Here is a 13,362-nt window from a genome sequence, read left to right as displayed (position 1 = left end):
TACATTTATGTCTCATATTAGAGCTACGCTCGATGGTCAGGTCGTTTTACTTTCAGTCAGACGACTCTCACTGACACGGAATAACCCAAAATAAATGAATAGGTATCACCGATCAACTCATACATAGAACCCTTTTATCTCACCAACGAAATCCAGAATAAATAATGTGATTAGAAGTTATACTTCTCTCCTTCATGAGGTCGTCGACTGCTCAGAGTCCCCCTCCCCCCAGCCGCCACATATCCAATCTCTTCCCCGCCCAGATCAACCCGGATCCCGTTCCCCCCGTCAAACTTCTCCAAAAGCCTCGGGTTATCCTCCAAGTCCTCCGGCGAATCCACATTCACCAGATCTGGCCGCCCTGCCACTATCCGCGCAGCCGTATAACTGTCCAACAAATCTCCGGACGCCTTCCTCCACATCCCCACCGTCAGCGCGAACATCCCCACAAACCAGACTCCTAGAAGCGCGAGAGCGACGACGAAGAACGCGAAGTCTTTCGTCCGTGCGGAGACGGGGGTGTGCGACGTAGCGGGGTAGGTCGTATCGGAAGAACGGGAGAGAAGGGCAATCGCGGCTGTCATATGCGATGCACCGCGCCACATCGCCGCTGCGTACCCTTCGAGAGAGGGGGATACGTATAGCGGAACACCGTCCTCGCTAGTCTCGTAATATCCCAACATGTTGAGCGGCTCCTGGCTGTCCTCGTCGCTGTCGGCCGTGGTAGCGTCTGCTAGGTGATACATGACGGCGGATATGGGGTCGAGGAGGGGTTCTCCGCCTTGTGTGGACTGGTACATGGTGTTGTTGGGGACGAAGTTGTCGAAGGTGAGAGTGCGCCCGTAGACGGATGCATTTCCCGTGCTGGCGCAGACGTCGCAGCGTACGAGACCCTTCACGAGGTCTCCCGATATCCGGCCGGCGGTGTTCTCGAACCAGACGAAGGACGAGGTGTAGGAAGGGGATTGGAGGGGGGAGAAAGAGGATATGTTCGTGCAATATGAGACGTTGAGGTTTAGGTCGATAGCCCCGGATCCGATGACCAGGGCCTTGTGGTCGGCGACGGTCGTGAGTTGGTTCTTGCAATAGGCCGTGAATGCGGTGAAATTTCCGAGGCTCGTCTGGTCGTTTATCGCTTGACATCCACCCTGGACGCGAACTCCGGGAAGGGCAGTGTCCAAGCTCTCAACATCACCCGCGAAGAAGAAATCGCTCGAGTTCGTTCCACGGTCTCCGCCGACAGGAGTAAAAGTAGTCTCATTGAACAGGTTGATCACCGTCAAATTCGTGGCCCAACCCGCACCTCCCTGTGCGAGCTGAGCATACGCGTCGATGTTGCCCATCTTCGACGCCGAAAGCGTGTTAGGGTTGAACGTCCGCTGGAGCTGCACGTCGATCGTCCGAATGGGATATGCATGGTCCAGGACGAGTGGTGTCACCAGCGCCACAATGCTGATGACCGAAAATGCCACCAAAACCGGAGAGACGAGCACCCTCAGCTTCGTCATGCTCCAGAGGGTAGCCAAGATCCCTACGGGCCCGGACCAGCACATGTCTACCGTCCAGAAGAATTCGATCCATGTTCGTGGAGCGGTCCGGGGCGACTGGATTCCCGAGGCGGCGAGGCGGCAGAGGTGCATGATGGATATGGGGACGTGACCTTGGGCGAAGACGGTGAGGAGGTCGGAGGGGAGACCGGTACTGCTGTAGTACCAAGGAAGGTGGAGGGTGGTAGGGCCGAGTGCGACGGACCTCTCGAGGAGCACGACTAGGGCGACTGTCAGGATGATCCAGACCGTCATGACGAGCATGCTGAAAGGGTGGTATCTGAGTGATGCATTGCGGGTCGCCTTTCTAGACTGTGGAGGATAGTATGCAAAGGAGGTGGAAGAGTCCGTGCGGAGATACTTTTGGTTTGCACCTTCGTGCATATTGTTATGGTCGAAGTCTGCCATAGTGATTCCTAAAAGGATATGAGCCAAACGCGTGTGGAGGATAGATGGTGTGGACGCGTACTCGGCAGCTATCTCCAGGCCGTATAAACAACTTTTCAGTAGGTTCTGTTGGATGAATAATGTGTACAGAGGGAAGTAGTGATGGCTAATGAGACAGTAAGACGGGAGACTTTGAGAGGGAGAGGCAGGAGGATTTGACTCACCCCGGTACACGCTGATTATAGTAGAGTCCTGTTGAAGACATGCAGTGAGATGCAGTGTATGCATCGTGGGCCGGCCTCTATTTCCCTCCGAGTCCTGCTTTGATTCGGTCCCTCAGTACCTGCATAATAACTTGAAGTTTGTCTTGGTGATGGCAAATATGTGCAGATCGCGCTGATAGGCGAATGCAACATGCTGCGCCATCATTGCTGACAAATACCATGCGATGGGCCTCCTCTTTGAGGAGATTGTAGACATATCAATTGCGACAGGATACAGAGCTCATATTTTGTGGCCGCGGGAGCACAACTGAAGCACAGCAAACGCTAGGAGAGCCGCCGGCAATCACTAGAATGCCCGAATTGCGTAGATGTTGGTTTGATGGATGGATGTCATATGCAGTCAAGGCTGAGTGCTGAGCGCTGAAGTAGTCGAGTCTTGTGTGAATGACAACTGGGCGGTGCGTTACTTGACTAAGTATTTCAGTTTAATGGTCTTGGCGAACGCCTCTGTAGACGAGGTGGTCAGCTCGGTGGTACAACCAGCCGTTCCTTGACTGATGGCTCGAAGACGATGATGCGCATCACGGACAACCTCTGCGATGTCGTTGATGTGCATGGATTCTAGCGCAAGCGGCGGCAATAGGGAAGGAAGTATTCTTGGCGGGTCTTTACCTTGCTTACAAGGTCCTTCGCACCGCCGTAATTATGACGTCGGGCTCCCGTTTCAACAAGTACAAACAGCTTACGTACACTTTTTGTCTCGTGCCCTGTCCGTTTGGCCTCTCCTGCTCAGAAACTACCATCGAACGCGTGTTCTTCTTCTGTCCGACTCTCTTCAAAGACCTCTCCTGATTGTCAGTATGCGACACTGTTGCTGGTTAATCTACCTCGTGCCGCTCTTCACGCCGCTATGCTCACTCCGCGTTTCGCAGGGCACCAAATACTTCACTCGTACCACATCATCGCTCGCACTCCCTTGCCTCGCGCCGTCGCTGCTACAACACTGGTCATCACATTGCCCACCACTACTTTCTGTTTCTGTTCAATTCCTCCAATCGATCATCTTCGTCTAGAACTGGTGCTACGTGTGCTTGCAGAAATAGGTCGTCGTCGAAGTCTCTCAGAAAACGAACTGTGACCCTTCCTGTGCTCCTCGATAGTGCGACATAGAGATTGAACAACGATAGCCTGCATCTCCGAGTCGGAGGAGTTCGGATGTCCACTGTGACATAGAGAATGGTTTGCCTGTGTGCTCGGTAGTCTGTGAAAGCGTACGCAGCGGTCATCGGGATTCGGAAACTGTCGCCGCACCACCCTCCTCGTGCGCCACCCTCCTCGTCTGCATCTTACGATTGACCCGTGTAAGTATCTCGAATGTTCGTGACAGAGGCTCGATCGGCAGCATGTTCCGTTCTTGGTATGTACCGCTCGTGGTCTTCTTCATACCGCCATGACATTGATACTGGACATATAAAGGGAGTCTGTTTGTACGGGAAGGTAGGGATGATGGGTGTTCTCGTCCCTCCCGCTCCTCGAGGAGTCGCCAAGGAAGAGGCTCCTGAGGAAGGGCGACGATCCATTCCCTCCTCTCAAGGCCGCACACGTAGCTTAGGTCGGTTTGGGATGTGTGTCCATGAGTTGTTTTTGGTTGTTGCTCAGGATATGGTTTGCCTCCGTTCGATGTCAATCAGACCGGTTGTCCTTTGTTAGGAATTTCAAGTTGTGCAGCCGCGGAGAGTCCTCGTGGATCCTTCTATTAATGCTGTATATATTTGTTGTATTATGACAGTCTGCATGTTCTTTTCCTGGTGTGTTTCTGGCATTTGAGGAGATGGAACACATTCGCTTGCTTGGGCCTCTTCAATGAGACAAGATAGCGCGTTGCCACACATGCACCAAGAAGGCCGAGCACCGCTCAAACGAAACTTGTATTGTGAACTGCCTGGTAAAAAATAGAAATCGTGCCACCCTCCCCTCCAAGCGAGGTTGCTGCAGACGAAGTCTGCGCTCCCCCAGTTATCTTGTGTTGTCTCGGAAAGGAAGGCGGCGCCTTCGGAATCAAACACATGTCAACAAACTTGAGAAGGATCAAGCAAAGCCTATATTAGAAACATCTCTTGGTGACTGCAGCGAGGTGGAGAAGAGATGGTAATAAGGATGGCCATATTATTCATTGGCTACGACACTCGGTGATATGTCCGTCTTATCGATTGTCAGGGCACACATGAGCTGGAACCAGGAGAAACAAGGAACGATGACGCACGTAGAGAGCCACGGCCCACAACGCACCTCGCGTATAAGGCCATGGGGCCTCACGCCTTGCGCCTCAGGTCGATATCGTAGCCTCATCCGAGCATAAGCGTACTTCTTGTAGATCGTTGGATTTCACAGCAAGGCACGTCAAAGATAGTCACCTGAACCGATATCCGGCAGAGACAACTGGGAGGCGACCGTGAACACTGGATGGTATGGGCTAGAAGTCATAAACCCGGTGTAATCCAGACGTACTATTACTGTTATCAGTTTCTTCCTGCGATTCTAGCATAGGCGTTACACCGCGAAGAGTGAGGTCGACTGCTGTAAAGCACGACTCGGGCCCCACTTGTGATATCGACGCATCCAGGCGCTCCAAGAAACGAGGACCGGCTCTCAAGAACGATGTCTAGAGGCGACGACGTCAACCCTTCCAGCCTTCATAAGCCATAGTGAATGATGAATGATAGTCGCTCAGAGCCGCCTAGCTGTCTGTGCCCAAGCATCCCCGAGAGGTGAAGAATGATTATGAGGTGCAGCAGACGTACACCTCCCACGTTCGTACGATGCGGCTCCCAGGACAACTGTGCAGCACGGCAGAGGGTTAGAAACAGAGGAAACGGGGACTCCCCAGATAGCTTGCCTTCGGTCTGCTGCTGGTTAATTACAACTGAACATGATGGCTCGGAGAAAAACGATTGCCAAGCCCAATCGATTCATGTTGGACAGTGTGTGGCGTGCCATGTGGCGGGTGTGGACGACGGCGAAAAAAAGGGAAAATGTCGAGAAAAAGCTGGAGAGGAAAGCGGGGGACGTGGAGCAAGCGAGGGTTGTTGGCATGGAGCAGGGGCAGAGCGGAGTCGCAACGCGCTGGGTGAACAATTATTGGAAGAAGAGACGATGACGGAATGGGAAGGCAGCCGGTTGAGGAAGAGCGTTGTCAACTGCCGCTTGGCACTCCGTTCGACGTCCAGCCACCGCCATCATTTTCCGAGCTCTCTCTCTCTCCGCCACCACCACCGTCCGACTCGCCATCGGCCTCGCTGCCGACGACAGCGGCAACGCACAGCGCTTATACCCCCAGCTCAGTCAGCACCCTTTGCGTGGACAGCAGCCGCGATCAGCACGGATATAGAACCATTTTTGGGCTCCTTCGTGCTCAGCGCCCTGCGCCTTGCCCACGCTCCCTCATCTCGCTCTCACTCGGTTCTCCTCGGCCACCCTCGCTCCTCCTCGCTTCCCGCCGCATGCAACTGTCTTCATAATAGCATATTATCAGCAGTTCAATTGCCATGGACAATTACGGTCAACGTCCACCACGGCAGCCCCGCCCTGGCGCCTCGACCGGCTACTCGCATCCCCAATCACCCTCTTCGCCTTCCTACCCCGAACAGCCTCCGATTTCCTACAATGGTTTCTCTAGGCCACCTCTACAACCTAACACCGGAGCTGTTCCCAACGTCTCCTTTCAAGACAGCGAACGAGGCGAGCGCACCGACCCTCTTGAACACCCAGGCCGCCAGCGTACCGCCCCATCAGCATACACCAACATCACCAGCCCCGATCCAGAGAACGGCTTTCAGCTTGGGGATACAGCTATGGTAGGAAGGAAGAAGAGCCTGGTCAGGCCGGACAGGGAGAAGATAGAGCCGGGTCATAGGCAGTGGCACTACCGCAACCATGCTGCTCAACTGGAAGATGACGGTGTGATTCCCTCCAGTGCGTATTTCCTACCTACCTCGTGTCTGCATTGCGTTGAGTATGTTGCATAGCCACGGGAAACGCACCTGGGCTGCGTCGTGGTCACTCACTACTTGCGAGAGAGGAAGACGTTCATGAGTCGGGTCTCGCTCTTTTCAAACGAGGTGCCACTCTTAGGAGGAGGAAATCCGCGCCTACGCCAGAAACTGCCCCTGCGAAGCGAACGGGTTGCCTAGCGAATATACCAGGTCCCCACGACGGCTGGGTCACCTATTGTTATATACTCACAGCCTGCATTCCCAATTTCATCCTCAGGACCTTCGGTATGTCTTGTTCTTTCCTTCTCAATATCCCTTAGCCTTGTTCTAATTCCGAGCCAGGTATTCGAACTTCCGAGCAACAGCGAGCATGGCGCGAGAAGATGGGTCTCCTCAGTATCATCGCCGTCCTCATGGGCTTCGTCGGTTTTATCACTTTCGGTTTCACTCAAGTCGTCTGCGGCACTCCTGCGAACCGCTACCATGCAGGCTCCATCGACACTGGCTCCGTCGTCATCCACGGCTACGACTACGATTTCTCACAGTTCAAACATCCTGAAGTCGGCGATTTCAACGGAGACACGAACCCGCTTTTCGTTGGCAATTGGGGTGTTGCCAGTAACGATATCTCCTTCATGTTTCAGAACGTGAATGGGAATTGCGACGGGATCATCACCAAGGCGAGCAACTCGAGCATTACCAGCACCAGTGGCAGTCTCGACTGGTATTTCCCCTGCAATGTATTCAGCCAGAACGGGACGAGTGGCGTCAACTTGACGAACTACGACAGCGACACGACTTGTCACGTCAGTTCAACTGCGCGCAATGATCTTGCCGCAATCAGTCCGCAGGGTCAAGTTTACTTCACTTGGGACGACCTTCAGGCTTCTGATCGCAACCTTGCCGTCTATGAATCGTAAGCGAACATTCCCTCGTCGTCATGCTGTCCTAACCTTTTACCTCTCCGTAGCAATGTTCTCGACTTCAACCTCCTCAACTGGCTGAGCACAGGCGAAGTCTCCTACCCGGATAGCTTCAACGACTTCAAGAACGCCAATGGCACGTTTAATGGCAAGGACATCACCGCCTACATGCTCCGCACGGGCCAACGCACTCTCGGTCACTGTTTCCAGGACATCATCACTGTCGGCTTCATCGACACGAACACGATCGGCTGCGTCGCCTCTGACATCGTCCTCTATGTCTCCCTCATCTTCATCATCGGTGTCGTCGGGATTCGATTCGTCATGGCTGTCATGTTTTCGTGGTTCTTCGGTCCTCGCCTCGGCGCCTTCAAGCACGAGACGTACGAACAAAGGATGCAACGGATGGCGCAGATCGAGAACTGGACGAGTGACATCTATCGTCCTGCTCCGGCCGAACTCCGTCCCAACGTCACGAAGAAAGGCGTCACTACGAACTACAAGCCGAAGAAGGCAGGTTTCATACCCACGCAATCGCGCTTCACGCCCACCGAGAATATCCTGAAAGGAGTTGGAGGGAGACCGGCGACCTCATATGGGATGCTCGAGCCTCTCCCGTACAAACGCAACGCCACGAGTGTATACGGTGGCCCATCATCGACCACGGCCTCGGTCAAGGGTGCGAAACTTACACCGCCGGATTCCCCGTACCGCTTTTCCAGGAGCTCGACTTCGCTCGGAGACTCGAGGAACGGCTTCAATGACAATCCTTGTCCTTTCCCTCTCCATAATGTCGTCCAACAGCCTACGCCGGATAACGCGGAACCTTTCGGCTTCCGACTCGCACACACGATCTGTCTCGTCACGGCCTATTCGGAGAGCGTGGAGGGTCTGAGAACGACTTTGGACTCGCTCGCCACGACGGATTATCCGAACAGTCACAAGCTCATTTTGGTCATCGCGGACGGGATGGTGAAGGGTGCTGGGAACGACAAGACGACACCGCAGATCTGTATAGAGATGATGAAGGAATTCGTGATCGACCCGGAGGACGTCGAGGCCCATTCGTACGTCGCCATCGCGGACGGTCACAAACGGCACAATATGGCGAAGGTCTACGCCGGGTTCTACGACTACGACGACGCGACGGTCGAGATGTCGAAGCAGCAGAGGGTCCCCATGGTGCTTGTCGCGAAATGCGGTAATCCGCTCGAGGCGCACGAAGCGAAGCCTGGTAACCGTGGAAAGCGAGACTCGCAGATCGTGCTGATGGGATTCATGCAGAAGGTCATGTTCGACGAGAGGATGACGACGTTCGAGTATGAGTTCTTCAATTCGATTTGGAGATGCACGGGTATCAGTCCGGATCATTATGAACTGGTACTTTGTGTGGATGCCGATACGAAGGTGTTCCCGGATTCGTTGACGAGGATGGCGTCGTGCATGATAGAGGACGAGGAGATCATGGGTCTTTGTGGCGAGACGAAGATCGCTAACAAGGGGGAGACTTGGGTCACCATGATTCAAGGTTCGTGCTTTTCGCCTCCACTCTTGCGGAATATGCTAAATCAACTTGTTGTTAGTCTTCGAGTACTACATCTCTCATCACATGACCAAGGCCTTCGAGTCCATGTTTGGAGGTGTCACCTGTTTGCCTGGTTGTTTCTCCATGTACCGCATCAAGGCTCCCAAGGGCGCGTCCGGATATTGGGTCCCCATCCTCGCCAACCCTGACATCGTCGAGCACTACTCGGAGAACGTCGTCGATACCCTGCACAAGAAGAATCTTCTGCTACTCGGTGAAGATCGATACCTAACGACGCTAATGCTCAAGACGTTCCCGAAGAGGAAGAATGTTTTCTGTCCTTCCGCCGTTTGCAAGACCGTCGTACCGGATACCTTCGGCGTGCTCCTCTCCCAACGTCGTCGGTGGATCAACTCCACAGTGCATAACCTTGCGGAACTCGTTCTCGTCCGTGACCTTTGCGGTACTTTCTGCTTCTCGATGCAGTTCGTCGTCGGTATGGAACTCGCGGGTACACTCGTCCTTCCGGCCGCCATCTCGTTCACGCTCTACCTCATCATCATTTCCATCATTCCCGGTGGCTCTAACACGACCATCCCTCTCGTTCTTCTCGCTATCGTCCTCGGTCTACCCGGTTTGCTGATCGTTATCACCACGAGGAAGGTCTCCTACGTCGGATGGATGATCGTGTACCTGTTTTCGCTACCTATATGGAACGGTATCCTCCCCGCGTACTCGTATTGGCACTTCGACGACTTCTCGTGGGGTCAGACACGGATGGTCGCGGGAGAGTCGGCAGCGGCGAATCATGGTGATAAAGAGGGAGAGTTTGATTCGTCACACATCGTGATGAAGAGATGGGCTGAGTTTGAGAGGGAGAGGAGGTGGAAGAGTGGGACGGTCTCGAGAGACTCGATGTTCTATGATGGGAAGGCCAACTCACCTAAGCGGTAAGTCTCTTCCGCTCCTCGTTCGTGTTTTATAAGCTCACGCAACTTTTGTCTACTTTCGTATAGGCATTCTTTGACCTCCGATACCGTGACAGGAGCATTACAAGGTTATGATTCGAGTACCGCGGGCGAATCTTCCGGCACGCACTCTCGTCAACGAATGGACAGCAATCAGCTCCTCACGCTCCCAGCACCCTTAGCACTCGGCAACCGACCTGCTGCGACACCCGCCCCATCATCATCTGTCTCGCGTACGAGCGAAGATGCACCGTACAACTCAGACGTCTCATCATCTAATCACCGTCTTGTCCCCAGTCCTGATTATGGCGAAGACACGGTCTATGATTCTCCCATCACGACCACTCGGAACCCATTCGGCAACCAAGCTCAGACATACCAGCAGCAACAGCAGCAACAGCAGCAGCAGCCAAGCTTCGATGCTCAGTTCTCGAGAGCCGCGGCTGGCGGTGCCGTGTTGAGACATAACACGATCTCAAATCAATATCCGGGCGAGACTCACAACCCGTACCAAGGGCAACACACGTATCCTGATCATATGGGTTATGCTCCCGAATCCGATGAGGCTGCGATGTCTCCCGGTGGCTCCAATGCCTCGAGTCCTCAGCCGGTTAATTTCGCAGGCCAGGGTGCTGGGGGGCAGAGGCAGAGTAGGAGTGCCACCCGTTCGAGGACGAACTCGAGAGGCGTGAGCTTGGCGGATAACGGACCTGTACCGTCAGCAACGGAAGGGGTAAGGAGGGTGCCGAGACCAAGGAGACCTTCGTCGCAGACACCGACTGGAGCGCAGGGACAGCAGAATAGGTACTCGAGGACGTCGCAATATGGGCTTCCTCCAGGTGCAGCACCACCGAACCCGGGACAGAGTGGGTATTCTGGTGGATACTGAGCGGTGATCTATCTGTCGGTGCGCATTGAATGAGGTACGGTATAGCATAGCGGACTAGTCTCTCTCTTTTTTAATTCGTCGCCTTCTCTCGTTTTCGTTTGTTCCTGTTTTCCCTTGCTTTATGACCGCGGACAAAGACTTTAATTCCCCTCTATTTGCTTGATGCCCCTGAGCTCTTGCTTGTTTGATGTCCGACTACGAGCGCTGCGATACCTGTGCGGCAATTGCCTGCAGCTGTCTAACAAGTTGACTGACTGTGATCATGACTCTTGACTGTGGCTTCGTTGGGTCGATAGATGGACCACATTTCGACCTCATTATGCCTTTTTCTCGAGCACCTGGACTCTTGCACCGCATGATTTTCCGGAGCCTGTTTCCTCATACCTCCACTTCGAGCAGCCTTATCTTTTTTGACGATCATGCCCTCGTCGGAGGTCCCTTATTGACAGCCGTGGCTTTCGTCGACATTTTTAGTCGTACGGACTTTTCGAAGCTTAGGTCCCTTGACGATCCCGTTCTCGTTCTCGTGTTTCAATATTTTCTCTTCTTTTTACCGTTCGAGTATTGTATCCTTTGACCGCCCCCCGCCATGTTCACGTTCAATGTCCACCACCACGCATACGTTATATACAATACCAGCATCTGATCATCGTTTCGTTCGTGTCGGTGAGACGACGCCGGTGCTCTGGCGCTGCAGACAACGTCGCAAAAGGATACCGCCCCAATGCCGCCCTACAGGTTCGAAATCGGTCGTTGTTGGGGCTTAGAAGATATCGGCAACTCAATGTCTCAATTAGTCTGGAGATTACGCGTGGTGGATCTTCCAGAACGCGAAGGCTTCTCTCCTGCTGTGAGTGTTACGCATCTGGATTCAGGGTGTCTTTGTCCTCATTCATAGCGACTTGTTTATCTGTCAGCGAATCGACGTCCGCATGCCAAGGGTGTATACATCTACACAACGGGACACTCCACAGCCATATGCATTCTACCGTGAGAAAGCGAGCCGTCAACACTCGGGATATATACTCTTTATGGGCATCTTTTGCCCTTGTCTGAGACCTCCAGGCGGGGATGAAGCGAACCGGGGCGCTAAAGGCCGCAGCCAAGTTATCTGGAGCGTTTAGATACCTCAACTTAGCACCCTTCTCACCGCGTCACACGGAGACAGCCCTATCACGATCCTTCAGAAGCAGTCTTCCATGTCTTGCGCCCGATAAAACACATAAAGGGCGGGCAGCGACCGGTTAACACCTTTCACCCTCTCCCTTCGATGTTCAAGGCGTTCTGCGCCTTCTGGTAGTACATAGGAGCACTCGGAAATCATATGTCCAATACGAATAGACCCAACTTGTCTGCGGATGCTCTTTTTTATGAGCGTGCTGCTCTCATCGGCGGCCTCGCATCTTGGATGACCTTTGGTGAGTGGCAACAACTTGGTTCTGACTTCTTTTTTCGGGCCTGTTCTAATTCTAATCGGGACGACCACTGATGATCATAGGGATGATATGCGTCGTTTGTCTGCAGACCGTGAATCTTCTCGTTGACGATCCTCCCAAAAGAGGACGCACACGAAATAAAGCCCTCATCGCGTTCACTTTCGTGATGTTCACGCTTGCCGTATCTTTCGTCGGCCTGTACACGCGCAATTATCAGCTAGAATTTATCGACAATCGCGACTATCCTGGTGGTCCCATGGCTTGGGGACGAACGCAGTACGGAAGTGCGCGTCTTGCGTCGTCCAACGCGATCGGTGTGGTGATTTCGTGGCTTGCAGATGGGTTTCTAGTGAGTGCAGTCTTCATTTAAAATAAGAAACCGAAACTTGTGTGCCGATGCTTCTTTTGAGCAGCTGTATCGCTGCCTTGTGATTTTTCGCTTCAAACTGTACCTCTTGATACCCCTGGTGCTATTGTTCCTTGCAAACATGGGTGATCGCTCACCATTATCTGTTATATCCGAATCTTTTGCTGACCTCCAACTTCGTGAAACAGTATCCAGCATCTTCTTCCTCTACGAATCCATGCAACCTGGCTCCAGCTTGTACAGCAATAACACCGTGGATTGGGGCCTTGCCCGCATGATCCTCACCGCCGCCCTCAACATCATCCTCGCCATCCTCATCACCGGCCGTCTGCTCTTTTTCAGACGACGGCTTCGTCGCGCGCTCGGCACTTCCGAGGCCTTGGCCGTACCGTACATCTCCATCGCGGCCATGGTCATCGAAAGTTCCATGATCTGCGCTGCGTCATATCTCGCCCTCGCAATACCCTACGCGCTCAACAGCCATGCCGCCAACATTTTCCTGCCTTCTAGCTTCCTCATGCCTGTACGTCGTGGGCTGCTTGAAATTTTTGGGTGGCGTGCTTATGCTATTTATCCTAGGTTTTATCTACCATCCTCATCAGCATGCGAGTTGCATCGCGCCGTGCGTGGGACTCGCGGACCATGACAGTAATGCCCTCAGACCTGACCAGTCCACGAAGAGCAGTTTCGTCTATGGAGTTCACGGTCGCGACCGTCGAAGGGCTCGAGACTTGCGCGGTGGTGGAGGAAGTCGATAGTCCCAGCTCCGATAGCAGAGGGATGTTGGAGATGAATATTATGCGGAGGATCGTGGGTGTGCTGGAGGATGGAGCACAGCATGAGACGGACAAGAAGTGACGAACCATAATGAAGAATTCTTCGTCCTGGATATTCTAGGTCTTTCTGTATTCTTGAGGGTCTCTCGCATCGGACTCGGAGACGTTTGTGTATTCTAGATCGCGCAGCTGTCATTGTGTTCCTTGGCAGATCATCGCTGGCCTCCTTCCTTGAGCGTGTATATACTTTACTTACTATGATTATGTTAATTATTGTAATGTATAATGTACGAGGGTAATAGAACGGGTGACTGTACCGCTACATACG

The 13,362-nt window shown here is 53.4% G+C and overlaps 3 protein-coding genes across 3 annotated transcripts; 2 read left to right on the top strand and 1 right to left on the bottom strand.

Annotated features, from left to right (window-relative positions):
- Positions 1-85: 85 nt before the first annotated feature.
- On the bottom strand, positions 86-2,147 carry STEHIDRAFT_170799 (uncharacterized protein). The gene is made up of 2 exons (XM_007307573.1): positions 2,017-2,147; positions 86-1,963 (listed from the first exon to the last, which is right to left on the bottom strand). Exon 2 carries the CDS (start codon positions 1,953-1,955, stop codon positions 171-173), a length of 1,785 nt encoding a protein of 594 aa, XP_007307635.1. The 5' UTR covers positions 1,956-1,963; positions 2,017-2,147; the 3' UTR covers positions 86-170.
- Positions 2,148-5,445: 3,298 nt separating this feature from the next.
- STEHIDRAFT_123948 (uncharacterized protein) lies at positions 5,446-11,064 on the top strand. Its single transcript, XM_007307572.1, has 6 exons — positions 5,446-6,130; positions 6,184-6,435; positions 6,493-7,066; positions 7,121-8,601; positions 8,657-9,548; positions 9,615-11,064. Exons 1-6 carry the CDS (start codon positions 5,704-5,706, stop codon positions 10,453-10,455), a joined length of 4,467 nt encoding a protein of 1,488 aa, XP_007307634.1. The 5' UTR covers positions 5,446-5,703; the 3' UTR covers positions 10,456-11,064.
- A 715-nt stretch (positions 11,065-11,779) lies between these two features.
- On the top strand, positions 11,780-13,237 carry STEHIDRAFT_141264 (uncharacterized protein; the record flags this gene model as incomplete). The annotated part of the gene is made up of 4 exons (XM_007307571.1): positions 11,780-11,873; positions 11,954-12,240; positions 12,305-12,781; positions 12,838-13,237. The coding sequence occupies 4 exons, from the start codon at positions 11,780-11,782 to the stop codon at positions 13,114-13,116; spliced, it is 1,137 nt and encodes a 378-aa protein (XP_007307633.1). The 3' UTR covers positions 13,117-13,237.
- Positions 13,238-13,362: the final 125 nt, after the last annotated feature.

Source organism: Stereum hirsutum (assembly GCF_000264905.1).
Source record: "Stereum hirsutum FP-91666 SS1 unplaced genomic scaffold STEHIscaffold_13, whole genome shotgun sequence".
Classification (NCBI taxonomy): Eukaryota; Fungi; Basidiomycota; class Agaricomycetes; order Russulales; family Stereaceae; genus Stereum; species Stereum hirsutum.
The sequence above is the reverse complement of the archived record's forward strand: the minus strand, read 5'-3'. Positions and strand labels throughout refer to the sequence as shown.